The sequence below is a fragment of the Bufo gargarizans genome, chromosome 6 (assembly GCF_014858855.1).
Source record: "Bufo gargarizans isolate SCDJY-AF-19 chromosome 6, ASM1485885v1, whole genome shotgun sequence".
In the NCBI taxonomy this organism is placed as follows: domain Eukaryota; kingdom Metazoa; phylum Chordata; class Amphibia; order Anura; family Bufonidae; genus Bufo; species Bufo gargarizans.
This window is the reverse complement of record NC_058085.1, coordinates 98,570,352-98,592,731: the sequence shown is the minus strand read 5'-3', so window position 1 is coordinate 98,592,731 and position 22,380 is coordinate 98,570,352. Positions and strand designations below refer to the sequence as shown.

Below are 22,380 nucleotides of genomic sequence, written 5' to 3'. Positions count from 1 at the left end.
GTTCACATCTGCGTTCTGGATTACGTTATGGCTTTCCGTTATAAAATGGTTATAACGGAAAATAACGGAATCCATAAGATTGAAGTAAAAATGGAAGCCTTTAGAGGCATTCCATTTTGCTTTCCGTCTTAATAGAAGTCTATGGGGAAGCATAACGGATCCGCCTGAGTCCTGTTATGCAAGACGGAAAACAAAGGACTTTATTTTCCGTCTTGCATAACGGGACCCAGACGGATCCGTTATGCTTCCCCATAGACTTCTATTAAGACGGAAAGCAAAACGGAATGCTAAAGGCTTCCGTTCTGCATTCCGTCATAACACAAGTCTATGGGCAGCGTAACGGATCTGTCCTTCCGTCTCATGGATTCCGTTATTTTCGGTTATAACCATTTTATAACTGAAAGCCATAATGGACTCCAGAACGCAGATGTGAACCCACACTAAGTCAATGGTGATGTATCCGTTTTTTTAGGATCCTAAAAAAAACGGATCCATCACCCATTAAATTTCAATGTATTTAGTGACAGATCCGTTTTGATTTCACACAACTGCATCCTAACGGAACGGATGCATCCTGATGTAAAAAATCAAAAACGGATCCGTTTAATTCCAGTTTTGAGATCCTCTCCCGGAATTAACAACGCAAGTACCATGTGTAGATGTAGTTTTCATTTATAGCCATGGAAAAAAACTAAAAGTGGCCCTATGTTGTAGGCGGGGCCAAATTGACAGAAGGCAGGAGCATCACATGTATGCAGGTACAACGAAAGTAGTCGGGAAAGCAATACCGTACTGCCGAACAAGGTACTGCCGCCCGCACCACTGTATGAAACTATCACGGTCTTGTGAACAGCAGGGCAGCCGCCATCCAGGTGCATAAGTGTCTGATGCTCCTATATTAATTAAGGGTGCATTCATAAGATCGTAGGCGGTCTGTTGCCGACCGCAAACAGCCACTCATTGACTTGAAAGGGTTCGCAATCCTCAAGATACAGCGAAACATAGGCATGGATCGGAAGCACTTCCGTGGGCTTTTTGGTCCGTGCCTCCTCACCGCAAAGATAGGACATGTCCTATCTTTTGCTGTATATTGCGGATCGCAGACTCATTCAGGTGAATGGGTCCGTGCCACAATACGGGATTCTCGCGGCCAGTGCCCGTGCGTTGCAGACTACAATTTGCACGGACAAGGACGGCTTATGTTCATGTGAATGTACCCTAAAGCTGGGAGCATCAGATCATTATGTACCTGGCTGGTGGCCATGAGGAGGGCATCAGCCCACCGGGAAGTTTCCCTGAAGGGTGTATGTCCAGTACACCCCTGGGACCATGCACACATATCTATTTATTTTTGTACGGATCCACATAGCTATTCCGCACATTATAGAACACAGACATAGAGGTCATGCACACAAACGCATTTTCCCGCCGTGTCCTTTCCGTTTTTTATGTGGACCGTATGCCGAACCATTAATTTCAATGTGGCAGCAAAAAAAAAAAAAAAAAACGACAGTTAGGGCTCATGCACACGACTGACCGTATGTATTTTGCAGTCCGCAAAAAATGGATACGCAAAAAAATGCGGATTACGTCTGTGCATTCAGTATTTTGCGAGCATTAGCTGTCACTCTCAACCAAAATGAATGAGCCCATCAGAAACAGAGGAATTATTGGCAGGCTTTAACAGTAACAAACAGGGCTAGGTTCCTGCTTAGTCATCTCATCTGGCCCTGTTAATCAAGGAGTGGAAACAAGACGAGCAAGGGTGCACAGAATGGCTTGGGCCCGCCCTCAGTGCACTTAACTGCTAATTTGCATATGGATTAAAGGTACTTTTCCTCCAGAATAAACCAACGGATTGCTAAGGGCTCATGCACACGGCCATAGTTTCGGCCCGCATTTGATCTGCGTTTTTGCAGGTCGGATGCGGGCCCATTCATCTCAGTGGAGCTGCAAGAGATACAGACAGCACACCGTGTGCTGTCCGCATCTGCACGTCCGATCCGCCTCCCTGCAAATAAATAGAACAAGTCCTTTTCCTGTCCGTTTTGCAGCCAAGGATAGGACATTTTTACAGAAGTTAAAAAAAATGGTGCCGTGCTCTCAGCCGGGATCCGTGTTTTGAGGACTGCAAAACACGGCCGTGTGCATGAGCCCTAAGTGAACAGTATCAGTACATTCAGCTGAGCTAGACCTACAAGGCGATGTCTCTGGTTAAAAAAAGAATTTGTGGTGACGCTCCCTTTAAGGTCCGTGCTGTCATCCAGTAAGAATGTTAAATTCTGACCCGGTCATGTGATGGACACGGCTCAGATAACCGCTTGTCACATGACCAGGACAGAGTGGTATCTCCCTGATAGAAAACAAGGAGAGTTCCTTCTAAATTACTGCAAGCAGAGATCTCTTCAGTCTTTACTCCGATATGATGTTCGCACTCAGAACGCCATATTTCTTCTAGTGGCTGTTCTGAGTATTGCAGCCTTGTTCCATTTAGATAACATGCACACGACCGTATGTGTTTTGCGGTCCGCAAATTGCGTATCTGCAAAAAAAAAACCACGTATGTCATCCGTTTTTTTGCGGATCTATTGTAACAATGCCTAAAACGGACAAAAATAGGACATGTTTTTTTGTTTTGCAGGGTTATGGAACGGACATACTGATGCGGACAGCACACGATGGGCTGTCCGCAATTTTTGCGGAGCTATTGAAATGAATGGGTCCGCATCCTATCCGCAAAAAAAAAAAAAAACGGACACGGAAACAAACAACGCTCGTGTGCATGTAGCCTTACTTGAATGGGATGATATTCAGGACAGCTGGTTTTCAGTTGCAGCATTACTGATATTAATAGGATTGTTCTGTATTTTGGTTAAAAACTTGTATTCTTTATTAGTAATGTGGTTTTGAATACAGTAGGAAATAAGGGACCATGGGGGTCAGTGTTTTTCCCCTGGTTGGTTTGATGTATTTTTGATACATAACAGAGTGGTCAAGCACTTTTCACATACATTAAACAGACATCCCTTGTTCATCAGTCTTTTGTAAAAGTTCACAGTCAAATGCTGCCAGCTTTTCTGTTCTATCAGCGCAGCCACCGGCAGATCAAAGATGTTATTTCAAGTTCATTGTCTGATAAGGGAATCATCATAGACCTTCACTGGCACGGACAACGTCTCTACTCAATTGCAGAAGATGTTAACAGTCTCTTGAAAAGATGGATCACTCAAAGCTCAAGTGAAAGCCCAAACTTCGAGGCTGTGAATGTGGAATTGCTCATTGCTGGACAGTATGCTGTTATTGAAAGTTTCACACCATTGACTTCTTCCATTATACAAATCTCCATCCAGCCAAAGACCAAAGTTACCGCTGTGGACGAGAACCAGAAAAACAATAGAATAGACAGTTTAGTTAAAAAAAATTAAATAAAATGCTGTAATTTATAATAGAGAAAAAAAAAGAAAAAAAGTACTTTCTATATTACGTACCATTTGCTTCCGCCAAATGTCAGTGACTGGATGTCCCCTCTAACAAAAAAGTTATTGTTCCCTGTCCATCGAAAAACCTGAAGAAAAAAAAATGTGATTTATTTAAAAAATGTTCCCAGGTCTGGTAAAAGGAAAAGTACTAATGGACTTCAAGGCATCAGATTATCCAGATTGACTTTTCAGACCTCAGGGGCATGGCCCATCAGAGGGTATGTAATGTGGCTGAGGTGCTTTTACTTTAACCTCCGTCTGACTTAATAAGGCCTCTTTCACACGGGCAAGACTTCCACGCGGGTGCAATGCGTGAGGCGAATGCATTGCACCTGCACTAAATCCGGACCCATTCATTTCTATGGGGCTGTGCACATGAGCGGTGATTTTCACGCATCACTTGGTGGTGATGGATCATGTGATGAGCGCAGTGACATCATCAAAGGTCCTATTCCTACTGCACAGCAAAGATGAAGACAGAACAGAATCCGGACTGTGCGAACAAGTGGATTAAGGCGAGTTACATTATATATATTTTTTTAACCCCTCTAGCCCTATTGTACTATGCATTCTGTATTAAGAATGCTATTATTTTTCCTTAATACAATCTACACAACACCTAACCCAAACCTCTGTGAAGAAGTTCAGGTTTGGGTACCAAACATGCAGATTTTTCGCACGCGCGTGCAAAACACATAAAAATCGTGCATTTTCCCGCGATGCACCCGCATCTTATCCGGCCCAAAAACATGACGCCCGTGTGAAAGAGGCCTAACTTAGTGTCCACATTCTCTGGGTAAATGCAGTGGCTGGTTTTGGAGCGGCCCTAACGCTATGCTGGGCCCCCTGGACACCATAGAAGTGTCACCATGTGTTGTCACTCTCTGGATGGGATGGTAAGGCGTGGTCCACCCCAATGGGAAATATGCCCAGAGAGTCAAGGTTTGCAGTTAACCAGGGTGCTTCTTTAGTGGAGGAGCTCAAGAGAAAAACAAGGCACTGAAATGGCTTCTTCAGTCTCCCTTGTAGCAGAAGACGGTTCTGTGCATAGGAAAGGCCTAAGCTAGATGTCTGTCTCTCTCAGAATGCTATGTCCGGCTCCATGGCTCATTTGTCCGGCTGGTTCCCTGGTCAAAGGGCTGATGACCCAGGGTCTGTAGCAGAGTATTCTCATCTCAGCATCTTCTGGTCACTCATGCAATCTTTCCTACATGAACACTGGTCTCTATCTGCAGGCAACTAGGGGCTCTGACTATTGTAACTAGAACCTTCTAGTGGAAGAAGTGGAGAAGAACAGCCTAACAGCAACAATGTTACATTTTCAGTCTGCCATAAACTTGCATTGAGCCTCAATACAAGTCAATGGGAATGACTCAGCAGGTTTCAAGCGTCTGGTTTTCCCTGCCAAAACTTAGCTCTGCATATTCTTTTATAGTAACTGTGGAAAATTATTAGCTTTTCAGTTTGTAGGTAGAAAGTCCCAAAGTCTCTGGCCACCCTGTCCACAGAGCAGTTCAAATACAGTGCAATAAGTGCTCTTCCTCTTGGATGACTTTGCAGGCTCTTCTTGTATTTCATGACTGCGTACTGCTCAGGACAGCTGGACTTTCTTTTCTTTACAGATGCCTGCTAAAATCCTCCCAGGTAAGTGCCTCACACCCCACTCCACCTCCGCTTCCACAGTCTCTCTGTACCTGTGCACTTTGACCCATTTTCTAAACTGTGGCAGACCTGGTCACATGGTTTTCCCTCAATTCAAAACCCTGATATTTTAACTTTGGGGCATTTAGCTTCTCATCCCTTTTATAGCTCTGTTGCCACTTCACAAATTCAATCACCCCTCCCACTAATATGGTACAACCCTGGAACAGTAACATATACATGATATATATATATATATATATATATATATATCAACATAGTGGGGGGGGGGCTACTCTACCATATTACGGTACACAAGATAAAGTCTAAACAAATTTTCTTTAAATAGACTATTTTTATTGGATCGCTTTTTAATGTCCTCTAATCACATCAGATGGATCACAATATTTAGATATGAGACGATAGAAACATGAGCCGTAGAAGGTTTCCATACCTTTAACTGTGGTGAAAAGCTAAATAAGAAAGTCTCTCCTGTGCCGTAGAAAGTGGGGCTAAGCTTGAGTTCATTGGAACAGAAGCCTCCAAACACCTGCAAGAGAATTAATATGTCAGACCAGTGGTCCGCAACCAGCGCAGGAGCCACAACTGGCTCGTGACCCCCAGTCTTGTGGCTTGTCATAGTAGTCCTCAGCTATACCCATAGGCAAAGGTTACAATACAACATTCACCTTAATAATATGGCACTCAAATCCTAACCACTATAGCTGTGCCAATTTCAACAGTATAATAATACCATTGTGTCCAAGGCCTGGTTCAGACAGCACATAGACCCACCGGAAAAAAAAAGGATGCACCGGGATGTCTCCATTTATGTCCATGTTTTGTGGATGGTAATCATAATGGCTGTATTTCTACAAATCTTTGCAATCACTTTATTATTCCCTTTTTATCCACATTTTTATTTTATTTTTAAACTGAATCTCAACCATCAATCATAGTTAAATGCGGCCTCCAAGGTAGGAAAGGCTGGGTACCAATGTATTAGACAAAGAGTGTCTGGGTATTCATAGTGAGCACCCTTAATTGCATGTAAGTTCTGTATTTCCATGGCCACAGAACACCAGTCTGTTGTACTCTCATGTGCCAAAAGGGCTTTTCAGGTCCTTTAGCTACAGCTACAACTTTTAAAAAAAGAGGGAAAAAATTTCAGGTGTGTGCTGCGCCCCTTTTTTTTACATTAACCCACGCCTCTAACTCCATCCAATTTCTCTCAATACACGCCCAGATTGCCCCCTTAGTTACCCCTCACTATAGTATTTCCCCTTTGGGGCCCCCTCATAACAGTGTTGCTTACGTACTACCCCCCTCAGCAGGAACGATGACATCATTGCATCATGCCTGCCGGGCGGAGCTCAGGCCGGTGAACGGTGGAGCAGGATGCTGACGGCTCCCCGCCTCACTACTGCATTAGACTTGATCCAGTTGAAATCTACAGCCCATTTGGACCACAGAATAGCCACCAAAATTTAGGATCTGGGACAGTTGGGAGACATGCTACAACCTCTGCACCTCCTAGGGGCAGATTGGCCGTAGACCATACAGGGAAATTTCCCGGTGGGCCGATGCCCAGGGGGCCATCTGAGCCCTCCTCACGGCCAGCCAGTGGCAGTTTTTGGGGATGTATTTTGTGCTGCAGGTATTTGGCTCTGTTGGGGTATAATGTGCCACAATATGGTATTGCTGGCTCTGCCTTACATCAATTTGGTCCCGACTAGAAAACAGGGCCACTTTTAGTATTTTTTCCAGGGCCACTTTAAGTTTTCAGTCCGCCCCTGGCACCTCCTATAGTAACCCCACTCAATCTGAGGGAGGGGGTAGATCAATAAGAACCAGTTATGTCTGATAGAAATGAAATAATCGGCCTCTTGTGCGGCTGTCCTGGGGCGTGGACTGGCTGATGATAAATCACTTTATGATCTCATACATGGTTGTGAAACATTTTTCCCTGCAGTATTCTGTGGGAACCTTCTTACCTTCCCCTCATCATCCTTCACAACCAGTAACACTGGTGAGCTGATGGTATTCATGGTGCGATACATAGTCCTCAGGCTGAAGCCATGTTTGTCTGTGCTGTACTGCAGCCTCCAGTTATAACCAGTGACTTTCGGTGGCAATTGTTGAGCGATCTGAAACATTGAAATCACATAGTATTTATCGGTATATGGCCCGACCATGTGGTTTCCAGGGCAGTGTGTTTGTCACACAAGGTATTAACACCCGCCAGCATTTTTACCTAGACATGCCAACCATCAGGGCAATCCCTCAGTAATAAGGGGTATTCTGGGCCTTTAAGGGCTTGTCCAGGATTAGAAAAGCACATCTGCTTTCTTCCAAACAAAAATCAGCACTACACCTGCTCATGGGTTGTATTTGGTATTGCATCATCACTACACTACAGTGAATGGGCCTGAGCTGCAATACCACATGCAGCCTGTGGACAGGTGTGGCGCTAGCAGACGTAGACAGTGATTTTCAAAGCGTGCTGGCTTAATAGTTATGGAGGACGTTCATTAAGACTAGAGTTTCATACGTTGGTCTTGAAGGGAATCTGTCACCTGGTTTGACCATATTAAGTTCTCACCATTGCCATGTTTAATAAAATACCTCATCTCCTGCAGTGGTTTTCTTTCTTATATTCATGCTTTCATTTAGCTAAAAAAGCGATTTTTGTATTATGCAAATGAACCCTGAAGGTGCCCAGAGGGGCGTTATTCTTCACCCTCTGAGCCTAGTAACACCCCCCTGCAGTACCTTAATTTATAGCCCAAGCACGCCTCCTCGCTATGCAGTATCGTCCCACAGCCTAGTTTAACGGCGCCGCCCCTTCTGCTACGTCCGCTAATTCATTCAAGCCATGCACCTGGAAGCTACTTACTAATGTACTATGATTGTCCCCCGCTGAATCTTTTCATCCCCACTCACTTAACCCTCTACACTCCTCCTCCCCTCCATGATCATGGGACACTGTCATAGCATAAGTCTCTGTTCTAGTATGTACTTACACTTATAGTACGTACACTTACACTGTTCACTATTATAGTCTGTCCATAGCGCTACTCTTCCACTTCTGGAGCTATATTCATAGCATTCTGCAGATCTGTTTACTATACATCTGTAAATTTGTAGCTCATCTGTATAACTTGTTCATAGTACATCTGTATACTTGCTGTCTGTATAGCAATATAGAAACAGTTCATCTGTATATATGTATACATCGGCACATCTGTATATATGTATACATCAGCACATCTGTATATATATATATATATATATATATATATATATATACACACACACATCAGCATATCTGTATATACGTATACATCAGCACATCTGTATATCTGTATACATCAGCAAATCTGTATATCTGTATACATCAGCACATCTGTGTATATATATATATATAGATATACACACCATATCTGTATATATGTATACATCAGCACAACTGTATATCTGTAGACATCAGCACATCTGTATATATATATATATATATATATACACCAGCACATCTGTATATCTATGTATACATCAGCACATCTGTATATATATATATATATACACACCAGCACATCTGTATATCTATATATGTATACATCAGCACATCTGTATACATCAGCACATCTGTATATATGTATACATCAGCACATCTGTATATCTGTATACACACTAGCACATCTGTATATCTGTATACATCAGTATATCTGTATATATGTATACATCAGCACATCTGTATATCTGTATATATGTATACATCAGCACATCTGTATACATCAGCACATCTGTATATCTGTGTATATGTATACATCAGCACATCTGTATATCTGTATATATGTATACATCAGCACATCTGTATACATCAGCACATCTGTATATCTGTATATATGTATACATCAGCACATCTGTATACATCAGCACATCTGTATATATGTATACATCAGCACATCTGTATACATCAGCACATCTGTATATCTGTATACACACTAGCACATCTGTATATCTGTATACATCAACACATCTGTATATATGTATACATCAGCACATCTGTATATCTGTATATATGTATACATCAGCACATCTGTATATCTGTATATATGTATACATCAGCACATCTGTATATCTGTATATATGTATACATCAGCACATCTGTATATCTGTATATATGTATACATCAGCACATCTGTATATATATATATATATATACACACATCAGCACATCTGTATATATGTATACACCAGCACATCTGTATATCTGTATATATGTATACACCAGCACATATGTATACATCAGCACATCTGTATATTTGTCCATAGTACATCTGTATATTTGCTCTCTATACAGCAATATAAACACCTGTATACTTAACTTATTTGTACATAATCAGAATATTCCTACTTTCTACACTATCCTTATCTGTATATCTTGTTTTTATTGCACTTGCTGCTCTTTGCACTTCTGATTAGATGCAAACTGTGTTATACAGGTGTAATGACAATAAAGTTGAATCAAATCAAATATTGCCTCCTTTGCTGGCTGGATGCATTTTCCCATCACATTATACACTGCTCGTTTCCATGGTTACAGACCACCCTGCAATCTATTAGTGATGGTCATGCTTGCACAATATAGGAAAAGCAGCAGCCTATGTGCGCTCCCACGGTCCCGGCCACCAGAGGCTGACGCTTTTTCCTATAGTGTGCAAGCACGGCCACCACTGATGGATTGCAGCGTGGGGATTGCAGTGTGGTCTGGAAACGAGCAGTGTATAATGTGATGGGAAAATGCATCCAGCCAGCAAAGGAAGCAATATGGACAATCACAATACATTAGTAAGTGACTTGTATTAACTTTCTCTACATGATAAATGCCATTTGCTGAAGTGAGACAACTCCTTTAAGTTATTTAAATATATTCAACCGCTTCCTCCCACCAACACACACTTGTTTTTTTGTGTAAGAACACCAAATTTATGTTAATTATGTTTTCTTGATGGGCAGGGCTGGCTTTGGCAGGGCTTTCAAAAAACACACACCCCTTTAGTCTTTGAAGTTTAGCATGATTGTTGTCGCTTTCATTCTGTTGCGATGTAGCTTCTTGATGTTAAATCGCAGTGTAGCTCTAACCTAATTATGATATTCTGAAAGATTTTGGTGTATATTTACCAATGCAGTTCAGCTAGTCTTTTAAAAACCTCAATAGCTGCTCCATATACACCAGTATTACTAAATTTACCCCCAATGGTGTACTCACTATGAAAGAAGACCACGTGAGTGCTATGGAGCCTGGCAGTGAACGCCTTCAGTTGCTAACACAAATCCATGTCATTTTCCAAAGCTGCCACTTTTGACAGTTTCCATTTATTTCAATGATAATTGTATAAAATCCTACAGTATGCACTGAGCTCCCCCTAGTGGTGGCTGCATGCAGACAGTTTTATCATGTATTATGTGAAGGGAAGCAGGAGCTGTATGAGGGAGATTTATGTCAGTTCTCTGGCATGAATACATTCAGAAATATGGTGTACAAAATGAGCGCCATATTTATGAATGAAGTGCAAGTTCCATAAAGTGTGACTTTTTTATTATTTATTAATAAATGCTTCCAATTCAGTAGAGGGAAGATGGCAGAAGGGGCCTATACTAAGGGGCAGGTTTATCATTAAGTTATGCCAGAAAACTGCATGCTTGTGACTTTTTCAACACTAACTGCGCAAAAAAGATTTCTGCAAGTGGAATTTTTCCGAAAAGGGGGCATGGCCGGCGGCCCCGCCACATTTATCATCTTCTACACTAGTTTTCTGAGGCAGAAGAACACTGAAATCTACGCCAGTCAGGGGCTGATGTAGATTTCAGCTGAGACACAAGGACTGCCAGAGGATGCGTACAAGGAGTACGCCTCATCATAAATTAAGCGCTGCATCTGGCAGCTTGACTGGTTATCACAGCCCAGTGTACGCCGCCGGGCTATGATAAATGTCCCTTTAAAGCCTCATTCACACGTCAGTGTTCCATGTAGTGTGCTATACGTGTTCTCCACGGACACCACGCGTCGCCATTCATTTTAATGTGTGTATTCAGACATCAGTGTTTTAGCACGGTCCCTGGGTCCGTGTTTTTAGCAGGGATGCATGCTCTATTTGTCTGTGGTCACGGATCCATCACGCCCATGGGTCCGTAAAAGCCATGGATGCAACACAGATGCTATCCGTGTTTCACAGTTCATTAGGAAGAGATGCTTTGAAATGTATTTTTCAGCTGTATGGTGTCAGTGAAACACGGATGACTCACAGACAGCAAAAAACGGACACACAGACCACACATGGATCCATCACGGACATCTTCACGGAGGCATCACTGACCACCTTTTCACAGATTTAAGCACGGGCACGGATGTGTGAATGAGGCTTAAGAGTTGCTATAGGGCCCTATCAGATCTGAGTATGCCCCATTGAGGGGCACTTAGCAAAACAACATACTTTTATCGAAAGTGAAAAGTGCACAAGATTCCTATAAATTGGATTCCAGCAAATTTTTCGGTCACCCTTCAGAAAACAGAAGCCACAGTTATTTGCTATAGACACCTCTTCCACTTCCCCTTCAGATAATTTTTAATAAATCTCCCCCTTTGGTATTGAAGAAAATAGTCTCTAGCATTAAACAACGATCACTTACCTGCTTGACATAATCACTCCCTAGAATTTGGCTAGTTCCAATTAAAACTGGCTCCTCCACTTCTTCTTTGGGTTTTCCACATACTTTTTTCTGTTTGTTCACTTCAGAGTCGTCAATAATCTCATAGTCAGAGTCATCGCTGGATATTGCCTCGTGCAGGTTATTTTTCTGTTAGACAGAAAAGTTATAAATGATTTCATAGTTTCTGCACATCAAATACATTGTCCTGTTCACAGCAAACAGGCCAGTTGCACACAAGTGTTAATTGTATATTATAGCACCCATATTATAACAAAAAATCCCAGTCCGAGAGACACCATGTCACGACCATGTTCATGGCCGTGACTCCTTGGGAGCCGCATGCAGTTGCCCGCGGTCTGGTGTTGTGTCAACCGCAGCTGGGGGCACTTTGTTGTTTGCCTCAAGTGCGGTTGCCTTTGGTTATGTGTGGGTGTTTGTATGCACTTTGAATGTCTGGTGTGCACTCTGTTTTATGTTATGTGTGCACTCTGACATTTTCCCTTCGCCTGTGGCTGCCCGTGGCAATGTGTGGTGTTGTGTACATGTGGTGGCAGTGTCTCGGCCTTTTGGCCGGCTCCCAGGACACGTTTGCTACGCATGTCGTTGTCGACGGTAACAGCTGCAGTGAGAGTTTGTTTGTGTATTCCCCTTTATATGGTTTCACTACACTCCCTGGTTAACGAAGGGTTAACTCCCTCAGTGTGTGTGCACTGGGTGTGTCTGAGTGTGGGTGTGGCTACTTTGGGCTATAAAGCCTCTGCTGGTTTCAGTTAGCTGAGGGGTTCTTCAGCCATGGTTGCTGGAGACATCCTCCTGTTATTTACCTACTGCCAGTGGGGGCCACTCTTGTGGTCATAAAACTCTATGTCTGGTGTTAGATGATGTCTTTATGGTCTATCTGTTTATTACAACTATGGATGTCCTGGTTACCTGTGTGATATGTGTTGTGTGCTGTGTCCCTTAGTGTTTTGTGGACATCAGTTGTCATGCACGGGTTCTAGTCAGCATCGCTGTGGCAGGTAGGTTTGGAACTGCTTTAGTTCTCCTGCCATATCTATATGTTGTATTTGTGTTCCCCTTTTCCTTGCAGCTTGGCCAGTGAGACTCTTGTTCCTCCGTGTCCAGGAGGAACAGGTCATCTTACCCTGCTCCTAGTTTAGGGCCACCCTGAGGGCTAGCAGGGACTTTAAGGTTCCGGAGTATGAGCCCTCCTACCATCAGGGTCGGCTCATACAGCTAGGAGTCAGGGTCAGATTAGGGATGCGATTAGGAGGTGACCTGCTCCCTAATTCTGTCGTCCTGGTCGAGCAGCGACCACCATCATCCGGCATCGCACGTCTGAGGGTTTTCCCCATCCTCAGCCGTGACACACCAATCTCATGGGGGCCCACAGCAAGGTTTTATGGCTGCCTGAATGAAGATTTCAAGGAAATGTGTCATCAAAAATATTATCTGCCAGTTAAAACCAGATAAAGACGTCTCCTTTTTTTCTAATCTGGATTTATTTTCTCATTGCAGAGTTTTTCATTCTATTTCCTGAACATGATTATGGGGCGGCCACCTTGCCCGAGCTGTTCTTAACAGCATTTAGAAAGCATTAAGAAAATGGCTTTACAATTAGACACAATGGTCAGGACTGGAGCTGACCCTATTGACGTCTATGGGAGAGCTTTCTAGGAATGCTCTGTAACCCGTGCAGAGGTCATTGTACTAGGGAAGAATAGATAAGCTTTCACTTATTGTGAATGGTGGATCCTGTCTTCTCTATACACAGAGGTGATCTGTACAGACCAAGAAGTGGCCACTAATATTAAGCTTAGTGGCGAGTGTGAAAACGGCAGGATTTTATGGTTTTTGTTTAAATATAGATATTGACATGGCAAATGAAAAATAACATTAAACAATGGGTCATTTTCTGATGACACATTCCCTTAAAGAGAAATCTTACTAAAGGTCAACTTATCTATTATTACATTCAACAAGATCTCTAGAGTCACAATAAAGGAATTTTAAACAGGTTTTCCCAGAGTAAAATATTGATGATCTATCCTCAGCGAGGGTTCGACTCCCGGTACCCCCACAGATCAACTGTTGGAAGAGGCTGGGTGCTTGGTTAAGATCTGCAGCCTCTTCCTAAGCTTGTAATGTCACGTTCATTGGCCACATGGCTTAGGTGAGGCTCAGTCCCCTTTAAGTGAATGGGCTTGGGCTGCATTATGAAGCAGAGCCCCTACAGAATGTATGGAGCTGTGCAGTGCTGTGGCCTTTTCAAACAGGTGATCAGCAGGGGTGCCAGGGCCCAGACCCCCACCATTCCGATATTAAAGACCTATCCTGAGAAAAGATCATCAATAATGTACTCCTAGAAGACTCCTTTAAGAGTCTTCTTCCGTGTGGACTTGAAGATGTTTGATTGTTCTTGAAAATAAGAGTACCATTAAAGTGGCCACACACATTAGACCAGTGATGCCTAAGCTGCGGCCCTCCAGATGTTGTAAAAACTACAACTCCCACCATGCCCTGCTATAGGCTGTCCAGGCATGCTGGGAGTTGTAGTTTTACAACAGCTGGAGGGCCGCAGGTTGGGCATCCCTGCATTAGACCATCAATATTGGGTTGGGTGGCCAAACACCCGTCTTTAGGCCAAGCAGTCCAGTTTCCCGGCTACCTTTCCTCCGTCCGTGGTTCCATGCTCAGACAGCAGCATTGCACTGTCACAGCATTCGCTACAGACTGACTGAGACTTTCTCTTGTAATAAAATAGGTCATTACTCGTCTTCAAGGTGCAGAGGTGGTTTGCAATTCAACATTAAAGGGTGGAGACCAAGATTATTATCTAGCTGCCCTTAGGTGTCGGTGTAATCCTGTGCCACTGCTTCTTGTTCTGAGTAATATGGAATCAACAACTGATTGGGCTGAAGGCGTAGGAAATTTTAATAATTATAGATATGAAAAAGTGTACAATTCCCACGCAGTGAAGAAGGATCAGATAGGCATTTTAACATTCTTGATCCTTTGTTTCTGCAGAGAATAAGTGGCCCTAAATGGGTCTCGCATCCCTCTTTTCCTTGTCTCTAAAGATAAACATGTTTGACGTTCATAGGGAAGCTTGGTAGGACAACTTTTGGCTGAACTGGCATTGTATCAGCAATCGTAGGCCCGTAATCAACTTTACAACCTCAAGGGGTCAGTCCGCCGAAATCATCGCCAAACGACTGTTATCACCAGGACAGGCTGCTGGCGGCTGTATATTTATTCTTCAGCGGCCACCGCAGGAAGATTAAGGAATTACATCACCCACATTGAGATTTATTTATTATGCTCAATCTAAGTTCCCCATAAGTATGTCTTTCGAGTGTGGGAGGAAACCAGAGAACCTGGAGGAAACCCACGCAAACACAGGGAGAACATACAAACTCCATGGAGATGTTGTCCATGGTCGCATTCGATGCAAGGCAACAGTGCTAACCATGTAAGTCCTCAAGTGTGAGAGCCATTCTTTGCAGCAGTTCTATGGCTAATAAAGGAAGGTCCAGGGCATCCCCTTTAAGCGAATTGTCAAATTGTGTTAGTTTTAGAGCAACCATAATGATAACGTTGATTAGCTACCATGGAAGCAGGGAAAGTGGCTGCTACAGGGCCCGAAGTTAGAAAGGAGCCTAGGAGGAGGACAAATGGATTTTATTTTTAGGGCCCATAGTGTGGTGTATATAGTTCTCCTAGTCCTAGCACCGTTCCCTGTTCTTCTTCTCCGGGTGCCTGCACTGCACTATGACCTAGCAGCGCAAAACTTCAAGATGGGACGTAGTGCGTCAGCTCACAGTGTAGTGGGTGCCCCCTAACTCTCCTCCACACACAACCACCCAATACTGCATTGAAAAGTGAGTTTGTCTTGCCAAATTGTAGGAAAATATAAAAGAGAACAACATTTCTGTGTGCACTATAAAGAATGACAAAAAGGAAATCAAGGGCGTGAATATTTTTGCAAAATCATGTGAATATGTTTGTAAAACTTCAGAACATTACTATTCAGAAAGCAACAAACTGATCCCAGAAGCAGGTTCCCCCGTAATAATTTTTCTGGGGGACTTGGCCAAACCAAACAACTGCTTTAAAGTGAAATACGTTACATTTTCCATCCGAGGACTTTATAAATGCTGTTTTATGCAGGCAGAAGTGAAAGATTTATAATATGCTTAAAGGGGTTGTCTCACTTCAGCAAACATCATTTATCATGTAGAAAAGGTTAATACTAACCATTTACTAATGTATTGTTATTATCCATATTGCTTCCTTCCCTGGCTGAATTCATCTTTCCATCATATTATACAATCCTCGTATCCATAGTTACGACCACCCTGCAATCTATCAGTGGTGGTCATGCTTGCACACTATAGGAAAAAGCACCAGCCTATGTGATCTCCCACGATCTCGGCCACTAGAGAGGTCGGCGGTTTTTCCTATAGTGTGCAAGCATGACCACCACTGATGGATTGCAGGGTGGTCGTAACCATGGAAACAAGCAGCGTACAATGTGATGGAAAAATTAATTAGAAAGTGCCTTGTATTAACTTCCTCTACATAATAAATGCCACTTGCTGAAGTGAGAGAACCCCTTTAACTGGGTCTGGAATCTGGAATCATTGGCAGGAGATGTAGTCTGGCCATGTTCCTGCCTAGCCGGTCATATTGTTGGCGTAAACACATTTTGTAATGGTGAGTTGTTGGCTAAATATGTCCCATCTTGTAGTGTAAATAGGGCACTTACTGACTCCCTACAAAACTGCTACATGTAATATTAGGCTGAGCTCCAGTTACAAGCCGTGCCGGTCTGCCATGACGCCAATGACAACAATGTCATTACATTATGTGTTTACCAGTAAATCTTTTGGTTCATTGGGTCCAACAAATATTTAATGGCCCATTAAACTGATGCAGCTTATCTTCTTAGATGACACCTGGGTGACGTCCAGTCCATTTAGAGTGTACCTCCGGTTATAACTTTCTATTGACCTAAATAACAGATGTATACAGGTATATATGGATCAGATTCCTTGTGGCAGCTGCAGACCACCCAGTGTCTGGCAGATCAGTAATTGTAATGATGAAACAGTGAACCATTTATTGACAAGGGCTTAAAGTGACTGTCTACTCAGCACCTCAGAAATGATATCCAAGTCAGTACCTACTGGAGATGATTAGCTGATATTTATGTTCCTCTGTTCTTGTTGCATGGCTGCTTTATAGCTCATCTCCATTAGGGCAGAGCTGTGATCTGTGACTACAATTTAGCTCCATGGCCTACAGGGAGTCTGAGGTAGTCTAAGACACACCCCCTGTGCCATGATTGGTTCAGGCTGCTCTCTCTCCCTCCCCCTGCCTCCTCAGATTGGCTGCTGTGTATAAACATGAGTCTATCACAGACTCACCAGGAGTCCGGGCAGAAGAGCTGACATCTATTACAGCGAGGGCAGAATGATGATAAAGTACAGGTTACTTAACCACCAGTGAGATGAGGATGTTAATTATTAATTAATGATTAGTTAATTGGAACACACATACTGAGGGAAATGGGGCTAAGGCTTCTTGCACACAAACTTTTTTTTCCATTTCCTTTCCATTTTTTTGTGTTCTGCTTGCGGTCCATATGCGGAACCATTCACTTCAATGGGTCCGCAAAAACAACGGAAGTTACTCCGTATGCATTGTGTTTCCGTATTTCCATTTTATTCAAATATAGAACGTGTCCTATTATTGCCCGCAAATCACGTTCCGTGGCTCCATTCAAGTCAATGGTTCTGCAAAAAAAAAACGGAATGCATCCGTATGTCTTCTGTATCCGTTCCGTTTTTGCGGAGCCATCTATTGAAAATGTTATGCCCAGCCGAATTTTTTTATGTACTTACTGTTTAAACATTATTGTATGCTTCCGTTTCTGTTTGCGAACGGCAAAACGGAACGGAAATGAAAACACTACTGAAACAAAAAAACTTAAAAACTGATCCGTTTAAAATGGACCGCAAAATACAGAAAAAGCTACACGGCCATGTACAAGAGGCCTTAGTATGAGGGAGCCTGGAGGGTCACATTAATAAAATTTCAGAGTCTGCACTCATATATCTGGTTTTCACAATATTTAGTTTACATTTTTGGGCTAAAGCTCACACTTTCAAGACAGACCCGGATTTCGGCGGCTGTCCAGCGGTCCCGAGACAGCTGAGGTATGTCCCAATTTCAAATGTATCTGCGTCCTGAGAATGTATTCAACTCATGACTCAGGGGCACAAAGTGGGGATAACAACTGTGTGGGGACACTGTGGGGGCATCACTACCATGTAGGGGCACTAAGAGAGCATAACTACTGTGAAGGGGGCACTAAGAGGGCATAACTATGGTGTGGGGGCACTAAGGGGGCATTCTACTGAAGGTGGGATTATAAGGGAATAACTACTGTGCGGGGCACTAAGGGGGTATAATTATTGTGTTAGGCACTAAGGGGGCATAACTACCATGAAGGGGCACTAAGGAAACACAACTACTGTGAAGGGGGTACTAAGGGGGCATAACTACTGTGTGGTGCCACTAAGGGGGCATTCTATTGTCAAGGTGGCACTAAGAGGGAATAACTATTGTGTGGAGCACTAAGGGGGTATAACTACTGTGTGAGGCACTAAAGGGGCCCGGGTAGCATACTCTAAAGTAAACTTTTTACTCCTCCTCCTGTCCGGGTATATTTTCTACACAATTGAGTGGGTGGCAGGGGTGTAGCTATAGGGAAAGCAGCTGCGTCCGTATGTCATCCGTTTTTGTTTTTTTTGCGGATCCATTGTAACAATGCCTATCCTTGTCCGCAAAACGGAAAAGAATAGACATTCAAGCGGTCTTCTAGGGAGGTGGGCTTCTCAAAGTTAAAGGTTGTTTGGACGGCACTCTGTAAATATGTTCTGGTGCTTAGCGGTAAAACTGATAAACGTATAATGTATAAAACCGCGGCACTCAGGTAAGTAGATGAATAATGCTTTTTTATTCTTTTTTATCCATCCAGGAAAATTAATAGACTAAGGCCAACGTAACGTTTCGGTCTCGTCCCGAGACCTTGTTCACGGCCTGAATACAGGAGACGTCTGGTGCGCTGGATTGGCTACGTTACGTTGGCCTTAGGCCTCATGCACACGACCGTTGTGTGCACCCGTGGCCGTTGTGCCGTTAGACGTGTTTTTCTGCGGCTCCATTGACTTTCAATGGGTCCGTTGAAAACTCGGCTTCTGCACCGTTTTTACACCGCGCCCGTGACCCGTGTTTCCAGGCCGTGAAAAAAATACCTGTCCTATTTTTTTCACGGCCAACGGTTCACGGGCCCATTCAAGTCAATGGGTCCGTGAAAATCACCGATGCACCCAAGATTGTCATCCGTGTCCGTGATCCGTGTCCGTTTTTTCCTATCATTTCAATGGCAAACTTGACTTAGAATTTTATTTCATTTTTCATGTCCGTGGATCCTCCAAAAATCACGGCAGACCCACGGAAGAAAAAACGGGCACGGATCACGGTACAACGGAACCACGTTTTGCGGGACGTTAAAAAATACGGTCGTGTGCATGAGGCCTTAGTCTATTAATTTTCCTGGATGGAATGATAGGTGGTGGAACTCAAAATCTGTCACCGGGAATCTGGTCTGGATAAGAGGTGGTCTTCTCGAAGAAGATGGCCGGTATACAAAATGAATGGTGGAACTGAAAATCGATTACTGTAAATCTGGTCTGCATAAAGAGGTGGTCTTCTGAGGTTTCACTGCATGACTATACTCCCTTCTAGGCCCAATCTACGGTATCATGGCTGCAGATGGATGATTGCATGCAGTGGCAATATACAGGTGAAACTCGAAAAATTTGAATATCGTGCAAAAGTCCATTTATTTCAGTAAGGCCCCATGCACACGGCCGTTGTTCACGGCCGTGTGCGGGCCGTGGAACCGCGGCCTGGATCCCTCCTGTGAGCTGGAGCGCACGGCGTCACTGGTTGCTATGACGCCGTGCGCTCCCTGCTGACGGCACAGTACAGTAATACACTGGTAAAGATCATACCAGTGTATCACTGTATTGCGGCGGCAGCAGGGAGCGCACGGCGTCATAGCAACCAGTGACGCCGTGCGCTCCAGCTCACAGGAGGGATCCAGGCCGCGGTTCCACGGCCCGCACACGGCCGTGAACAACGGCCGTGTGCATGGGGCCTAATGCAAATGAAAAGGAATTGCATTAATGCAGCTTAAAATTAGAATTTTGTGAAAAGGTTCAATATTCTAGGCTCAAAGTGTCACACTCTAGTCAGCTAATTAATCCATACGCCCCTGAGCAAAGGGGACCTCAAAATTGAGACTTTGGGGTTTTATAAGCTGTAAACCATAATCATCCAAATTATAACAAATAAAGGCCTGCAATATCTCGCTTTGCATGTAATGAGTTTATCTCATATGTTAGTTTCATCTTTTAAGTTGCATTACTGAAATAAATGAACTTTGCACGATATATTAATTTTTCGAGTTTCACCTGTATGTGCCTATCCATATACATACATGTCCATATGGACTAGAAGCATGGCCAGATGTACCGTAACTTGCTCTTCCATTAAGTGGTGCCCTTTAAATACATTTCCCATGTGCTCTGCTATATTAGGCTACTTTCACACTTACGTTATTAATACCGCAATTAAACGGATCCGTTTTGATTTTGCCCATCAGGATGCATCCGTTTCGTTAAGATGCGGTTGTGTAAAATCAAAACGGAAAAAAAAAACGGATTTGTCACTACATACATTGAAAGTCAATGAGGCTTCTAAAGGCTCCTAAAAAACCGGATCCATCACCATTGACTTACTTTGTTTTCAGTGCCGGATCCGTTTTTTTTTTTTCGTTTTTATGACTGGACACGATACCGCAGCTTGCAGCAGTTTTGTTTTCAGTCACAAAACGGAATGCTGATGGAACAGAAGACACCCTGAACGGATCTCTTTCTATTCAGAATGCATGAGGACAAAATGGGACAGTTTTTTTTTTATTTCCGTTATTGAGATCCTCTGCCGAATCTCAATACCGAAAAAATAACAACGCAAGTGTGAAAGTAGCCTTAGCCACATTTACCTATAGAGGCTACACAGGGCACAGATCTCACAGACGGCTCTCAGTACCTCACATTCATTCCTGTTCCCTGGTTATCATGGTAACGGCAAGTCATCGACATAATAGGCAGCGGAAGACACGGTGACGCCCGCACAGTATCCTGTCAGGCAGGTGTTCTAGTAAATGCTGAGACCTGTAGTGTTTCCTCACGCCGGGTCACTCACCAGAGGGGCGTACGAGCAGCGGATGGTTCTCATCCTCCTCAGTCTGTGTTCGAGGCTGTGCAACCAGAAGTGCCGGCTGCCTGACAGGAGCTGTGTGACACACGTACACACCCACCACACTCCTCATAAACAAGGGCACCTATGCACACCCAGACCTTTGCCCATACAGGCGGCATTATGAGCGTATCATACGTCAGCGCAGGCTTCGGGGATGAGGAATGGTTTGTCATTTGTGTCTGTCTAAACAATTCCTTTGTGTAAAATGGAGCTTCTGTTACCTAGCGGATCAGAAAGGGCTCACAAAAAAAATGACAGAAAAAAAAAGCCTGAATAAAAAAAAAAAAGAATCTCTGCAACACTATGGCCGCCTGCACACGTTGTGGAATACGTGCGTTTTTTTAACCGCAGCGCATTACAGTACCAGCAAAGTGTATGAGATTCCACAAGACTCATTTTGAATATTTTTTTCTGTGTGGAAATTGACCTGCATTTTGGTTTTAAAATTTAACACCATGTCCATTATGTTTGCCCTTTTAGCTGCAGATTTCAGCCTTTTCCAATGAAGGGTGAGATCTGCGTCAAAACCACATCAAATCCGCACCAAAAAATGCTGTTTGCGGATATGGTGCAGAAACGCATGGAAATTCATGTGGATCTTCTGTGCGTTCACCCGCGCTTGGATGCGGATAACGTGTTTTTCTCTGCGGATTTTCAAACTTAAAAACTGCAGGGTTTTACAGCACCAGCAAAGTTCATATTATTAGACAAATGTTATATATACATATTCTGGCGTATATCTGTTGCAGATTGCAGCGCAAAGGTTATTTGCGCCACAATCTGCGACTTTTCCTCGCTCACGCCAGGTCTAGAGAAGAGGGCGAAGGGGGCGGGCCACTAAGTCCGTCTCATTTATCTTTTTCTACGCCTGTTTTAGGCCTCATGCACACGACCGTTGTGTGTTTCGCGGTCCGCAAACTGCGGATCCACAAAACACGTATGGCGTCCGTGTGCGTTCCGCAATTTGCAGAACAGCGCGGACAGCGATTAATATAACTGCCTATTCTTGTCCGCAAGTCGGACAAGAATAGGACAGGTTATATTATTTTTGCGGACTACGGAACGGAGCACGGGGAGTGTTGTCTGCATCTTTTGCGGCCCCATCGAAGTGAATGGGTCCACATCCAAGCCGCAAATACTGCGGCTCGGA

General features: G+C 43.5%; 1 protein-coding gene across 1 annotated transcript; it reads right to left on the bottom strand.

The window, feature by feature from the left end:
- Positions 1–2,866: 2,866 nt before the first annotated feature.
- Positions 2,867–21,278, bottom strand: TLDC2 (TBC/LysM-associated domain containing 2). Its single transcript, XM_044298699.1, has 6 exons — positions 21,174–21,278; positions 11,814–11,981; positions 7,115–7,267; positions 5,575–5,670; positions 3,489–3,565; positions 2,867–3,369 (listed from the first exon to the last, which is right to left on the bottom strand). Exons 1-6 carry the CDS (start codon positions 21,204–21,206, stop codon positions 3,234–3,236), a joined length of 663 nt encoding a protein of 220 aa, XP_044154634.1. The 5' UTR covers positions 21,207–21,278; the 3' UTR covers positions 2,867–3,233.
- Between the last annotated feature and the right edge of the window lie 1,102 nt (positions 21,279–22,380).

Bases quoted from the DNA above. Each gene is read 5' to 3' on its own strand.
- TLDC2 (XM_044298699.1), bottom strand. From the start codon at position 21,206: ATGAGAACCATCCGCTGCTCGTACGCCCCTCTG. The intron at 5,671-7,114 runs GTAAGAAGGTTC...ATTCTCTTGCAG, and splicing joins TGAAGGATGATGAGGGGAAG to GTGTTTGGAGGCTTCTGTTC. The intron at 3,370-3,488 runs GTACGTAATATA...TCTCGTCCACAG, and splicing joins ACATTTGGCGGAAGCAAATG to CGGTAACTTTGGTCTTTGGC.